This window comes from Mustelus asterias, chromosome 12 (genome assembly GCF_964213995.1).
Source record: "Mustelus asterias chromosome 12, sMusAst1.hap1.1, whole genome shotgun sequence".
Lineage (NCBI taxonomy): Eukaryota > Metazoa > Chordata > Chondrichthyes > Carcharhiniformes > Triakidae > Mustelus > Mustelus asterias.
In genome coordinates, this window is record NC_135812.1 from 106,655,512 (window position 1) to 106,671,103 (window position 15,592).

The following is a 15,592-nucleotide window of genomic DNA, read 5'->3' on the forward strand; positions in this document are numbered from 1 at the left end:
ACAGTTAGCACTGCTGCTTCACAGCGCCAGGGACCCAGGTTCGATTCCTGGCTTGGGTCACTGTCTGTATGGAGTTTGCACGTTCTCCCCGTGTCTGCATGGGTTTCCTCCGGGTGCTCCGGTTTCCACCCACATTCTGAAAGATGTGCTGGTTAGGTAGGTTGACCCGAACAGGCGCTGGACTGTGGCGACTGTCCCATAGACATTCCAAAGCACCACTGTACCAGCTGAGGTTACTTATGAAGGCTCCACCTTCTCAAACTTCCCCTTCGCCTGGCGTGTGCTGATCCTCAGGTTAAATCAGCACCAGTCAGCTCTCCCCCTCAAAAGGGGAGAGATGCCAATGGTCATCTGGGACTATGATGACTTTTACGGCTAATTAAGCACTTTTGAAGTGTAGGCACAGTTGTAGACATAGTTGCACAACGTAGGAAACTTGGCACAGAGCAAGCTCCCGCAATTAGGAATGTGATAATGACCAGATAATGTGTTTTTTTTAAAAAAGTGATGCTGGCTGAGAATATTGGTCAGGACACCGGGAAAACATCCACCTTTTCAAGAATTATGGGATCTTTTACATCCACCCAGAGGTGGTGTGAGTTTTGTTATGGCTCATCAAAAGTAGGCATCTCCAACAATTACCCAGTGCCACATTTTCCCCTTGGTCCTTTTTCACTTCAGATAATTTTCAATTCTCTTTTGCAGGCCAACATTGAATCTGCCTCCGCCACACACTCAGACAGAACATACCACATCCTGACCATACGCTGAGTAAAAAAGTTTCTCATGTCACTGTTATTTCTTTTGCCAGCCCCTTTAAGCTGGTGCCCTCTGCTTCTTAACCCTTCTACCAAGGGGAACAATTTCTCCTGATCTACTCTGTCCAAGTCCCTTGAGATTTTGAAAACTCAATCGAGTCTCCTCAAACTTCTTTTCTGAAGAGAAGAGCCCGGGCGTGGCTCAAGTTCCTCATCCCTCGAAACATTCTCATGAATTGCTTCTGTCCCATAGAATCCCTACAGTGCAGAAGGCGGCCATTCAGCCCATTGAGTCTGCACAGGTTCTCTGAAAGAGCATTTCACCCAGGCTCATCCACCAGTCCTAATCCCACACCCCATACATTTACCGTGGCTAATCCACCATACATGCACATCTTTGGACTATGGGAGGAAACCAGAGCACCCGGAGAAACCCACACAGACATGGGGAGAATGTACAAACTCCACACAGACAGTGACCCAAGGCTGGAATTAAACCCGGGTCTCTGGCGCTGAGAGCAGTGCTAGCCACTGGGCTGCCTCCCCAATGCCTTCACACCCATCCTGATATGTGGCACCCCTAATTGGACACAACACTGTAGATGAGCTCAAAACTAGGTTTTATACAGCTTGTACTCTGCAACCCTATTTATAAAGCAGAGGATTCCATATACTTTATCAACCACTTTCACAATCTGCCAAGCCATCTTCAACAATTTGTGATTGTATTACCTCAAGACCATCTTCTTCTTCAATCCCTTTAGTGTTGTACCCTTTATTTTATATTCCCTCTCCTCACTTTTTGAACCAAAATGAAACACTTCATGCCTCTGCATTAAATTTCATCTGTCACTCATTCATTCATTCATTCCACCAGCCTAAGTCTTCTTAAGGTTTATCATTAATTTCAATTAATTAAAATCAATTAAGCTTAATCAAATGTTTATCTTTAAAATTTTTATATTTGGGAAGAATTTATATCTAGACTATTTTTAAAATGTGAAATCTTTTTTTTATAAAGAACTTCACCCATATTTTGAAACATCACTGTTAGCAGTGCTGCCTCAGGGACCTGGGTTTAATTCGGGCCTCGGGTGACCGTGTGTGGAGTTTGCACATTCTCCCATTGCCTGTACGGGTTTTCTCCGGGTGCTCCGGTTTCCTTCCACAGTCCAAAGATGTGCAGGTAAGGTAGATTGGCCATGTTAAATTGCCCCTCAATGTCACAAGATGTGTAGGTTAGGGTGATTAATGGGGTTACGAGGATAGAGCTCGAGTAAGATGTTCTTTTGGAGAGTCGATGCAGACTCAATGAGCCACATGGCCTCCTTCTGCACAGTAGGGATTCTATGGTCATTCTACCCGGGCCAATTTCAAATCCTAATTTGAAAGGACAGTATTCAACATACACCCTAACAAGAGCTATATTTTCAGCTCTGCATTTGCACACATTACTGTTTATAGAACAATAAATCTCATTAAAAATATTATTCCTGAAAATACAATCACCTGGTTGCTCCTTGGAGTAAATTCCGTGTTCTCGTCCATTTCTTTTGCTTTTAAATCATTTTGGGACCGAGTGATTCGTGTAAACTTCATTCTGAAAAGCCAATACACAAAATATAGTGAAACTTCATTCTACGTTTCGTTCACATTATAAATTTACACAGAAACCCCATTATTCAAGTTATAGTTTACTGCTCTGTATACAGGATTAACTTTAAATATTAAGTCATTCTGACCAACGGGTCTGTGCTTGTGTTTATGCTCCACCTCAGTCTACTCACACCGTACTTCATCAATATATCTTTCCATTCATTTCTTCCTCATTTATCTATCTTCCTTTAAACATGTCTATGTTATTCTCCTCAATTACTTCATTGGTATCATGTTACACATTCTGACTAAAGGTTGAATCATAAAAGTTTAAAATATACACATGGCATTTCAATCATTTATGGGCATTTAAACCACTTGCTCAGCGCTGCACAGGTTTATCATCAACCTTATTGGGTGCATGAACGTAGGAACATTCAGCTCCTTAAAATCTGTTCCTCTATTCTACTAATCGTGATTGATCTATACTTTCACTCCTACTTTTGTTTTATCTTCCTCAATAACTGCATGCAATAAAAACCTATTGTCCTCAAATTTCAAATGACCCGGAGGTTACCTGTTCCAGGAGCAGATTAATCCATGTAATACATACAATCAGCGCAACATCCTATCATAATTTCTACTCACCTCTAGTCCTCCCCCACCCCATCATAAACTGTGAGGGCAGGTTACTCCCAGCTACCCTAATGTCATAACTGTCAACACAGGTCAGGCATGCAATCAATGAGCCCCTTCTAAAAAGCGTTCTTATCTCCTCAGAACGATGTGGTCAAGGCTCACTCCGCTGAGACATTGAGAGGAAACAAATAGTATCTGGGTATTTACACACTCAGAACTGAGCCAAGGCCAGGCACCAACTCAAACAGAGGGGGAAATTCCACCATTCAGACCGGTTATTAATCCACTAAAAATATCACCTCAAGACCGCACACATTGAGCTGAACTCAGCTAGGCAGCAGTGAGGGGCACAACATCTTGCCTCAGTATCTTTGAACTGAGAGCAGACAAGGTCCAGGTCTGTGCATAGCACCAGTGAAGACAGAATCAGCTTCAGCGGTGAGGCCCCTACATGATCAAATATTATCCGGATGCCTAATGTCTCAAGTTCACACCGAGGTAACTGCACCAGAGCCTTGGGTCACCATTCACAGAACAGAAGAAAATGGAGTTAAAAAAAACACAATTCGCACAAAGGGAGAAGGAATCTACATTTCCAATTTTTCTGCAGTTGGTTACAAACACAGAGGCAAACGCTTGCTTGTAGGGACCTCTTTAACCTCTAGCTGGGAATGATACAAAATTTTCCCTCCCCTAATTGGGAAAAGTTTAGCTTGCGTTAAAATCAAGAGGGTATCACAGCAAGTATTATAATAACACACCACAACAAACTAGCAAAGAACACGATGGCACAGTGGTTAGCACTGCTGCCTCACAGTGCCAGGACCTGGGTTTGATTCTGGTCTTGGGTGACTGCCTATATGGAATTTGCACATTATCCCCGTGGGTTTCCCCTGGGTGCTCTGGTTTCCACCCCACAATCCAAAGGCATGCAGGTTAGGAGGATTGATCATGACAAATGTGTGGGGTTACAGGGATAGGACAGAGGGGAGGGGCTGGATGAGCACTTGGCACATCAAAACATTCATGGCTATGGGCCAAATGCTGGTGGAGTCAGAGGTTTACAGCAATGGAAACAGGCCCCTCAGCCCAACTTGCCCATGCTGCCCAGTTTTTACTATTAAGCTAGTCCCAATGGCCTGCATTTGGCCCATATCCCTCTATACCAATCTTACCCATGTAACTATCTTCTTAAAAGACAAAATTGTACCCGCCTCCATTACTACCTCTGGCAGCTCATTCCAGACACTCACCATTCTGTGCGAGAAAAAATTGCCCCTCTGGGCCCTTTTGTATCTCTCCCCTCTCACTTTAAATCGATGCCCTCTAGTTTTAAACTCCCCTACCTTTGGGAAAAGATGTTGACTATCTACCTTATCTATGCTCCTCATTACTTTATAGAAGATCACCCCGAAGCCTCCTCCGCTCCAGGGAAAAAAGTCCCAGTCTATCCAGCCTCTCCTTATAACTCAAACCATCAAGTCTCAGTAGCATCCTAGTAAATCTTTTCTGTACTCTTTCTAGTTTAATAATATCCTTTCTATAATAGGGTTGTCAGAACAGTACACAGTATTCCAAGTTGGCCTTACCAATGTCTTGTACAACTTCAACAAGATGTCCCAACTCCTGTATTCAATGTTCTGTAAGAAGTCTCACAACACCAGGTTAAAGTCCAACCTGTTGGACTTTAACCTGGTATTGTGAGACTTCTTACTGTGCTTACCCCAGTCCAACACCGGCATCTCCACATTCAATGTTCTGACCAATGAAACCAACACGTTGAATGCCTTCTTCACCACCATGTCACCTGTGACTCCACTTTCAAGGACACTTTCCCCAATGTCCTTTGATCAATGGGATTAGTTTTTAAAGTTTATTTATTAATGTCACAAGAAGGGTTACATAACACTACGATGAAGTTACTGTGAAAATCCCCTAGTCGCCACACTCAGGCGCCTGTTCGAGAACACAGAGGGAGAATTTAACATGGCCAATGCACCTAATCAGCATGTCTTTGGGACTGTGGGAAGAAACCAGAGCACCCGGAGGAAACCCACAGACACAGGGAGAATGTGCAAACTCTGCACAGTCAGTGACCCAAGCCAGGAATCGAACCCAGGTCCCTGGTGCTGAGAGGCAGCAGTGCTAACCACTGTACCACCCACATTGTACCTGCCTCTACTACTAGGATTAGGTGAGAGTTTAGGTGTTTCTCGTGTGTCGGTGTGTCAATGGGCCGAGGGGCCTCATCTGCACTGTATGATTCTGATTCTCTGTTGAATCTTTTCATTTGACACCCATGAGGACAATAATACGATGTAAAGGAAATACTGCGAAGGGAGTGATGATGCAGCTGGTTAAAGAAAGTTAAACTGCTTATCAAAATGTAGATTTTACATTTGGGTGTAAATGACAACAGATCAAACAGTCACAACCAATGCTGCAACGGTGTAGACTTAAAATGCACATTACCTGATTGGACTTTTGTTACAGGTCGCAGGAATCATTTCTGCTTTGTAGATGCTATTTTCTTCAGAAGACCAACGTGTCAATTTTGGGGTTGACCTACGGACTGGAACACCCAGGCAATCCACACCAATGGCTTTATCTGGCGTCAGGCAATAATCCAGAGCATCTCTTTGCTGTCTAAGGCTCCTCCGTGTAACTCTACAGGTTTCACTTGATCGAGTCGTTGCTGGATCAAAAGGCTTTGGGTCTCTTGATTCTTTAGTTGCCTCATCGCATGTTTTCAGATGAGGATTAATTTCCTCTCCTGCTATTTCACAGTCATCTGGGCTTTTACGTTCTGCTTTCCGAACTTTTCTGCGTTTTAACCTTTTATTCTTTTTCATGGTTGCATCTCCAGGTGCACTTTTTTCCACCCTAGCATCTTTACTGCCTTTGCTTGACATCTCAGCCTTTGTAATCTGGGCTAATTCCTCTTTTCCCTTCTCCAGATTGGGCTCATCATCACCCCCTTCAGCTGCTTCTCCTGGTGTTAAACCTTGCTTTGAGGCCTTTGGTTTGTGCGCCACCTTCTTGAGTCCAGTTTTTGCTGGATCTGAAGAGGGCGGTTGTCTGAAAGCATTCATAAACTGCTCCCTTTCAGCTCGACTACACTTAGCCTTCACGGGACTCTTATCAATGACATCCAATACCGACAACTCTAACTCCTCCTCCCCTATCACCACGTTGGATCTCCTTGCAGGAACTGGCTCAGTGTTCTCAATGGGATGCGGACTCACCGGTTGGATTTCAACAGCTTCGCTTTCAGAGTCTGTTTTCTTTCTCAAAAAGATTGACGCTATTTTTTTCTGTTTCGTTTTGGAACTTTGAAATGAGGTAGATATAGGACTAGAGTGAATCTGAACGTGCACAGTCATTGTTTTAGGGGATACTGGCTGGGGAGCAGCTGAACTCATGTCGTCTGTTAAATTGGGAAGTGTGTTACTTTCCTCGATTATCTCAGAATCATCCCCTGCTGCTTTTTCGGCTGAAGACTCTTCAGTTTCCTGGTTCTTTATAAAGTCTTCAAATGACACAGTAACAGTACTGTCGTTCACCTGACAAGTCTTGTCAGCTGTTGTATCCAAACTTGTCTCACTGAGGCACATTTTTTCACTTTCAATAACCACAGGAACAGTAGCTCCTTGAATCTCTGGCCTTTCAACACCCTTTTCACACCAACCATCCTTTGTCACAAGTTCAACATCTGTCTGTCTTGAGGGATCTTCGTTATTACCTGCAACCTTTCTTTTTCGTGTCTTTTTGGAGATTTTACTTGAATGATCGCTGGGTTCTTTGCAGCTTTTCTTTCTGTTCCCTGCTTTTGTCCTCCTTCGTATGACGTTGGAATCCACACAAACACTGTCCTCATTCTCTTCAAATAGCTCTTGGCTTTCTGCACAAAGCTGAGCAATCAGTGCAGCGGTGTCACTCCCAAGAACGCCAACACCCGATCTCACGCCGCAGACCTCTCCAATACTCGAGTTGCTCACATCACTGACTTCAATTACCTCATGACATTCATTCAATTTACGGCTTAAATTAATTCTTCTACTGAGTCTTTTCCGCTTTGGCGTTTGGTGCTTCTCCTCCGAGGCCATCGATGATTCTTTATGACAGTCCACAGATGTTACAGCCGAATTCTTTCCTTCACATTCACCAAACGCATCTGAAGCAACGTTTCGTCCGCTTGGAGTTTTCTTGAAATAATCCATTATGTTGCTGGATTTGGGTGATGGAAAGGCAATGTCAACAGACTTTGATAATGGTGAAAAGTAGCTCGTGATTGTGTTCGTGGAGGAATCCTCTGCATCTTTTTTCGGCTTCTTACACGGCTGTAAAACAAACACATTGAAAAAGTCCAGTAGTGTGTAATAGCACCATTCACCTGCATGTCTTTGATCCAAAATGACTTATTTTATAAAAGTGACATGTAACACAGTTACTGTCCATTTAATCATTAAGCTGCAGTAGATCATCAATAAATGTCTCGTCCAGTACATTTGATAAGAGCTCCTACGCTCTCTGTTTACTTCTTGCCACACATTACACACGCCGTTAATTGGACAAGTAATACATGCAACTATATAAACTGAGTGAATGACAGGTGATATTAGCAATTGTTATTGTTCGTGTGTTTTCAAAACTGCAGCATGCATGGAATTTCAGAAAAATGCAAGAGGGGAATGGGGAAAAAAAATAATCCAGATGTTCTCACCTCATCATATTCCTCCACCGTACCGGCCATAGCAATAATCCCAACCATATCAACGATCTCTACCCTCCTTGGCATTCAGAAAGAAACCTGTGAAGGGAAGAGCAAAGAATATTACACAAAATAAACTACTATTGGCAATCACGCAAATTGGTTTTCTCGCACAGTATTCAGAAAAATACACAAGTTAAACTCAAATTAATCTGTACACAATAATAATGAAAGACATGAAGCCCATTTCAGACTAAACCAATCTCCAACAAATGCTAACATTAATTATACATCCATATTCAAAGCCACACACTTGCCTTTAAGACACTTCGGGTCGAAGGCGGTGAACCCACATTTCGTTGCTCCCCCTTTTGCCCTCTGACAAGGGCCCTGAGCCTGAGAAACCTCCTCTTGTAATTTGCCTTTCAAAATGAAAAACCGCCAGTTACTCGCATTACGTCGATTTTACACTGCATCGTTTATGGAAAACATATATTAAAATAAAGCTCCTAATCCTTTCCCCCCCCCCCCCTTGCCCTTTGTTTTTTCCCCCCTCTGAATACCCCAGAGAGCTGGTTGGAGGAGGAGGGGGGGAAATCCTCTTTCAAACGGGCGCCCGAACCAGCCAGAAATGGCGCCAACTCACTCTGACCTTTGCCCCCGCGCCCCAGCGGCCAATAGCAGGGCCGGCCGGCGCGTGCCCGCCAATGGCGGGCCAGGTCCCACCCACAGCCCCGCCCCGGATTGGCTCTTCCAGCCTCCCCCGGCGGTTAATTGGCTCAGTCACCCCCCCCCCCGCCTCCCCTCCCCCCCGGCTCCCCGGCAGCTGTCAATCACCCGACCCCACCCGCCCCTCGCCAGCCGGGCCTGACTGACAGGAGGGAGGAGGCGCTGGGCCGGGAGGGGGCGCTGGGCCGGGAGGACCCGGGAGGGGGCGGTGGGCCGAGAGGCGGCGCTGGGCCAGGAGGGGGCGCTGGGCCGGGAGGACACGGGAGGAGACGCTGGGCCGGGAGGGGGCGCTGGGTCGGGAGGACCCGGGAGGGGGCGCTGGGCCGGGAGGAGGCGCTGGGCCAGGAGGGGGCGCTGGGCCGGGAGGACCCGGGAGGAGGCGCTGGGCCGGGAGGGGGCGCTGGGCCGGGAGGGGCCGGGAGGGGGCGCTGGGCCGGGAGGACCCGGGAGGAGGCGCTGGGCCGAGAGGCGGCGCTGGGCCGGGAGGACCCGGGAGGGGGCGCTGGGCCGGGAGGACCCGGGAGGAGGAGCTCGCTGGGCCGGGAGGGGGCGCTGGGCCGGGAGGACCCGGGAGGAGGAGCTCGCTGGGCCGGGAGGGGGCGCTGGGCCGGGAGGACCCGGGAGGAGGAGCTCGCTGGGCCGGGAGGGGGCGCTGGGCCGGGAGGACCCGGGAGGAGGAGCTCGCTGGGCCGGGAGGGGGCGCTGGGCCGGGAGGACCCGGGAGGAGGCGCTGGGCCGAGAGGCGGCGCTGGGCCGGGAGGACCCGGGAGGGGGCGCTGGGCCGGGAGGACCCGGGAGGAGGAGCTCGCTGGGCCGGGAGGGGGCGCTGGGCCGGGAGGACCCGGGAGGAGGAGCTCGCTGGGCCTTGTGCCTCGTCCTGTCAGAGTCCGGTGCGGCTGTGAGCTTGTGTCGCTCTGTGCTCGGCTTCACTATGAGCTGATACCCGCACGGTGAGTGTGTTGGAAACAGGTTTCTGCCCAGTGTTGAAGTGGGAATCCTCATGTTTGGAAGTGGTCAGTTTGCTCGGAGCTCTCTGAGGGGAAGTGGTTTGTCAGGTTGTCCGCTTGGCAGCGGCTTTGGGCACTGCAGAAACTTTAAACTATCTGGCATGGGAGATCCTTCACTTCAATTGTCATTATTTATTTGGATCCAGGAACTTTTATCATGAGTTTTCTTCTATATGTCTCAATTCTGCACTTTTAAAAAAAAATGCCTTGATCTTAACTTTAAAGAACAGTTTAATAACTTTTTTTAATTTTATTTAATGAGAATTGGATTGAAATCTGTGAATTGGGTGGATTTAGTTTTGGTTGCTGAATCTCTGAGTCCCTACAGTACAGAAGGAGGCCATTTGGCCCATCAAGCCTGTACTGAAAGCAATCCCACCCCGGTCCTATCCCTGCAACCCTATGCATTTACCCTGCTCATCCTCCTGACACTGAGGGGCAATTTAGCACGGCCAATCAACCTGACCTGCACGTCTTTCCGATTGTGGGAGGAAACCGGAGCACCCGGAGGAAACCCACGCAGACACGGGGAGAATGTGCAGACTCCACACAGACGGTGACCTGAGGCCGGAATTGATCCTGGGTCCCTGGCGCTGTGAGGCAGCAGTGCTAACCACTGTGCCACTTTGCTGCCCTGAAAACTGATTCCCATACCTGGAGTTGAACCCTGGCCGCCCAAGTGAAAACTAGGAATCCTAATCGCTAGACCATATGGGAGGACTTAAATGGATTTCTGCATTGCAAAGAAAGCTCATTGCTTTAATGTGATCCTCCTTTTCTGAGGTTTTGCAGTTCATGGCTTTCTTCCCCAGTGTTGATTTGTGTATTGGAAATTATGAGTGAATTACTATTGGATTTTGTCATTAAGACTCCCTGCTGGTATTGGTTTGGGAATGCCACATTGAGTGGAGTGGAAATATGCCTACTGTGCATGTGTTCTTATTTTAGTTATTTATTGGTCCCTGATCCCAGTAAGGCTATTAGGAACAGTGACCCACAAGGAGGGAGAATGAATAGGTAGGTCAATTTGCAGTTACTCTACAAAGCTAAATAAGGAAACATCAGAAACCAGACCGACTAATTCTGTGTTGGAACAAGCATACTGAAAATGAAGAATGCCTTCAGTTGCCAGAATCATTTGTGGTGACATAACTGCAGATGGTTAAGGGCGATCCAAGTTATGCAGGAGTTCTTTACTTAAGTATTTTTTAAAATTGCAGTTTGGTTTCTCAAGATTCCCTGAAGAAAAAAATCTGGAATGTTGGACGAACATCACAGTTCGCAATACTTTTTCCTACCTTTTCTTATTATTTTGTCTTTTCTATACTCTAGGATTTTCCCCCTTTCAGTTAACATAAATTAGAACTGATTTGCAATGGACTATGACCATTTCTAGCATCTTTCTCCCACCGCTCTCAATCCACTGACCATGTCAGGTTGGCTCCAGTATTTCGCCCATTCTTTGTGCAAGTACAGATTCAGTTGAGAAACTACTTAACTGTATGGTGTATTTCAGCCAAGTCTGATTTTGTGTTTGCCCAATATCCATGCATGTGTATTTTTTAGATGGAGCTTACTTGATGACACTCATGAGTGGGACCCTGTATTCCCCGTCCCATTTCCCATTTGTCACTTTAATTGAGATCAACTCACTCAGTACAAGCCAGAGAGCAGACTTTTTTGTTATAGGGTTCAAGTATTGTTGGCTCGGTCCACATTTATTGCCCCATCCCTAATTGACTCTGAGAAGGTGGTGGTGAGCTGCCTTCTTGTGAATCACATCAGTCCACATGGTGCAGGGACATCCACAGTGCTGATAGGGAGGAAGTTTCAGGATTTTGATCTGCCAATTAGCAAAGGAACAGCAAGATAGTTCCAAGTCAAGATGGTGTGTGGCTTGGAGTGGAATTTGCAGGAGTGGTGCTCCCATGTGTCTGCTTCCCTGTCCTCCTATATGGTTTGTAAGATGCTGTCAGAAAATCCTTGGCGAATTGAAGTGCATCTGGTTGATGTTACAACCTGCTACCATTGTGCATTGGTAGTGGAGGGAGTGACTGTTGAAGGTGTTGGATACATGCCTATAAAGTGGACTGCTTCTCCTGGATGGTGTCAAACTTCTTAAGTGTTGTTGGAGCTGCATTCATCCAGGCAAGTGGAGAATATTCCATCACAGTTCTGACATGTGCCTTATAGATGGTGGACAGGGATTGGGGAGCTGAGTTACTCATTGCAGAATTCCCAGCCTCTGACTTATTCTTGTAGCCACGTTCTATGGCTGATTTATTTCAGTTTCTGATAAATGGTAACCCATGGGAAGTTGATGGTGCTGTTTCAGCAACAGTAATTCCGTTGAATGCCATGGAACGATGGTTGGGTTCTCTCTTAGAGATAGTTATTGACTGGCACTTGTGTAGTGCGAATGTTCATTGGCACATATCAATCCAAGCCTGAATAGTTGTATCCTGGGACCTTCTGGGTGTGTGTGGTTCTATGTTGCACGAAGTGATTGGTTTATTCACTGGGCTGATTGTTTAAATAAGCGCTCATGATCCTGGTGTTAGAACATAGAACATTACAGCGCAGTACAGGCCCTTCGGCCCTCGATGTTGCGCCGACCAGTGGAACCAATCTAAAGCCCCTCTAATCTACACTATTCCAATATCATCCATATGTTTATCCAATAACCATTTGAATGCTCTTAATGTTGACGAGTCCACTACTGCTGCAGGCAGGGCATTCCACGCCCTTACTACTCTCTGAGTAAAGAACCTACCTCTAACATCTGTCCTATATCTCTCACCCCTCAATTTAAAGCTATGTCCCCTCGTGCTAGCCAACACCATCCGAGGAAAAAGGCTCTCACTATCCACCCTATCTAATCCTCATGGTGTTCCTCATGGTCAGTGCCACGGTGTGGTATACTGCATGTTTTTGCTTGCACTATGACACAGATGATTTTTCAATCTTGTATTGAAGGCTGAAGAAATAGTTGTTCACACACAATCCAGTTACCCTGAAGGTTCTTTTGCTGAAAAACTGTGTGCAGTCGAAAACTTCAAGGGAAGTAAAAAGGAAGGAGGTTAACTGACTTCATATGAAGTGTTAGTTGCATTTCTGCCACGCGCGACTTCTAGACACGAGTTCAAATCTCACAACGGTGAATATGAAACTGCTAGATTTAACTTGAAACCAATCTGAAAGACCACCTGTTGCAGGTTTCCCTTCAGGCCACTGCCATCTTGACTTGGAACTATCGCTATACCTCCACTGTCACTGGGTCAAAATCCAGGAACTCTGTCCCTAACAGCACGGTGGGTGTACCTACACCACATGAACTGCAGTAATTCATGAATGCAGCTCATCACCAACTCCTCAAGGTCAATTAGGGATGGCTGATAAATGCTGGCCTTGATAGTGATGCTCCTATCCCCATGAATAAATAATTAAAAACGCATCCTTTGGGGTACCTGCAATCCTTACCCAGTCTGAATCTAGATCCAGTAAGAAGTTTAACAACACCAGGTTAAAGTCCAACAGGTTTATTTGGTAGCAAAACCTGTTGGACTTTAACCTGGTGTTGTTAAACTTCTTACTGTGTTTACCCCAGTCCAACGCCGGCATCTCCACATCATGAATCTAGATCCACAGCAGTGTGGTTGACTCTTAAATGCTCACCAAAATGACCTGGCAAGCCACTCAGTTGGCTCAAAACCACAACAATGGTTGGAGCGGTTCAGAAAATGGCCCACCGTCACCTTCCTGAGGCCAATTAGGGATGAGCATTAAGTGCTGACTTCGCCAGCAACACCCACATCCCATGAATGAATAATTTTTTAAAAATAGTCTCTCTCACACAGGTGGAGAGAGGAGGAAAACTATCAGTCTCTGGTCATTGAACAGTGATACGCAGAGAGTGCATGTGTGGGTGTCTGGTGAGAATAAATCTGGGCTTTGATGCCCTTTGCGGTCGAATAGAGTTGCAAACACAGGTTGTGGATGAAAATGGCTAAGAGCTAAGCGTGAACCTGAGCATCGTGAAACCATGTGCCAGAGTGAGTCAACACCCAGAGATAGCAGTGGTCAAGGGACAAGTTAGTTTGTCAAAATTTCTTTCATAAAGATCCCTCCTTAAAATGGAAGAAAAGAGTTAATGCGCTTTATAATCTGTACATTATCATTCACTAAGTACGTAACTTAGACCTGTAGGACAGAAGGCATTTCAAAGAATTTCGAAGAAGTGAAAATTGCAGTATGAATGAGTAAGACATTTGCCAAAAGTATGTTGGGTTCTACTTGGAAGTGCAACACCCTGTGTGGACTTGTGGTGTTCATAGAAATTGGGCAGTGAATCATGTTACACACTTTGCATACAGAAATGCATACAAAATGCTTCCTCAAATCACCTGCCTAAGTATAATTGATTCAGTTGCGGGCTCAAGTCCTCACCACACCACGTGGAAGATGCAAGGTGGTATCTGTTTAATCACATCTGTTCATTTCATTACACTGAAATTTTAAGTATTAAAAAGGAAATCCTGTAATTCAGATGACTAAATGACAGTGCACACGAGAAGCGCGGAGTGGACCCGCACAAGTCAAACATAGTGATTTATTGGCATCCCTGAAAGATGGTTCTTCTTAACCCAATGGCTGCAAAAATAATGTGCCATTAGCTTGTAGCTTAAACCTAGTTGCTGTGTGGATCAAAACAGATTGCACTGAAGTACCTCTTGGAAAGGTATATTTCACCAAGAAATCTGCATCTTGTTTTCAAAGGCTCATATATTAGATTCAGTACATCACGATATGGAACCGAGTGTGCTGGGAAATATGTACTTCTCTCTATCATATACTTTGCTTCTCCTAGGAGTTATTAGCAGTGACTGGGGAGACATAGGCCTGAGATTACACTGTCTGATGGATGGGTTAAGCATCAGTCATTCCAACAGCCGTTTGGAAATATGCACTGTGTCATTTAGATCCAATGAAGAAGCTAGAGGGTCCAGTTTGATGACCTGAATAGTCTATTCCTATTATTAACGATTCTTCTGAAAGAACCCCACCATATTTTTTTTTCTCATCAGCAGTAGAATTTTATGGTTGAGAGAAACATGTGGCAAGTTAGCGGAATGGCTGTTAATTCTTGTTGATTTCTGGTGACTGTGTCTGTTGAAGCTGATTTTTGTGGTTTTTGTTTTGTATAGTGGTTAGTTATCAAATTTGATATACTGTGCCCATAAAATGGGTAGAGTGAATTATTTCATAGAATCCCTACAGTGCAGAAGGAGGCCATACGGAGGAGGTAACAAGGAAGTTAGATAAAGGAGAACCAGTGGACGTGATTTATTTAGATTTCCAGAAGGCCTTTGACAAGGTGCCGCATAGGAGACTGTTAAATAAGTTAAGAGCCCATGGTGTTAAGGGTACAATCCTGGCATGGATAGAGGATTGGCTGACTGGCAGAAGGCAGAGAGTGGGGATAAAGGGGTCTTTCTCAGGATGGCAGCCGGTGACTAGTGGTGTGCCTCAGGGGTCAGTGCTGGGACCACAACTTTTCACAATATACATTAACAATTTGGAGGAAGGAACTGAAGGCACTGTTGCTAAGTTTGCAGATGACACAAAGATATGTAGAGGCACAGGTAGTATTGAGGAAGCAGGGGGGCTGCAGAAGGACTTGGACAGGTAGGAGAGTGGGTAAAGAAGTGGCAGATGAAATACAATGTGGAAAAGTGTGAGGTTATGCTCTTTGGAAGGAGGAATGGAGGCACAGACTATTTTCTGAATGGGAAAATGCTTAGGAAATCAGAAACACAAAGGGACTTGGGAGTCATTGTTCAAGATTCTCTTAAGTTTAACGTGCAGGTTCAGTCGGCAGTTAGGAAGGCAAATGCAATGTTAGCATTCATGTCGAGAGGGCTAGAATGCAAGAGCAGGGATGTACTTCTGAGGCTGTATAAAGCTCTGGTCAGATCCCATTTGGAGTATTGTGAGCAGTTTTGGGCCCCATATCTAAGGAAGGATGTGCTGGTCTTGGAAAGGGTCCAGAGTAGGTTCACAAGAATGATCCCTGGAATAAAGAGCTTGTTGTATGAGGAAAGGTTGAGGACTCTATGTCTGTACTTGTTGGAGTTTAAAAGGATGAGGAGGAT

General features: G+C 45.7%; 2 protein-coding genes across 4 annotated transcripts in view; one reads left to right on the plus strand and one right to left on the minus strand.

The window, feature by feature from the left end:
* Window positions 1-8,353, minus strand: part of atad5a (ATPase family AAA domain containing 5a) — a 65,549-nt gene extending 57,196 nt beyond the window's left edge. For all 3 annotated transcript variants that reach the window (XM_078225818.1, XM_078225816.1, XM_078225817.1), the window contains exons 1-4: window positions 8,022-8,353; window positions 7,717-7,803; window positions 5,466-7,333; window positions 2,268-2,358 (exon numbers count right to left, since the gene is read on the minus strand). In XM_078225818.1, the coding sequence (XP_078081944.1) occupies window positions 2,268-2,358; window positions 5,466-7,333; window positions 7,717-7,791 (2,034 nt within the window). In that variant the 5' untranslated portion in view covers window positions 7,792-7,803; window positions 8,022-8,353. The remainder of the gene's footprint in view (window positions 1-2,267; window positions 2,359-5,465; window positions 7,334-7,716; window positions 7,804-8,021) is intronic.
* Window positions 8,354-9,259: 906 nt separating this feature from the next.
* The window catches only part of crlf3 (cytokine receptor-like factor 3), a 57,216-nt gene continuing 50,883 nt past the window's right edge, over window positions 9,260-15,592 (plus strand). Inside the window, exon 1 of the mRNA XM_078225806.1 lies at window positions 9,260-9,383. The gene's annotated coding sequence lies outside the window, so the exon portion shown is untranslated. The remainder of the gene's footprint in view (window positions 9,384-15,592) is intronic.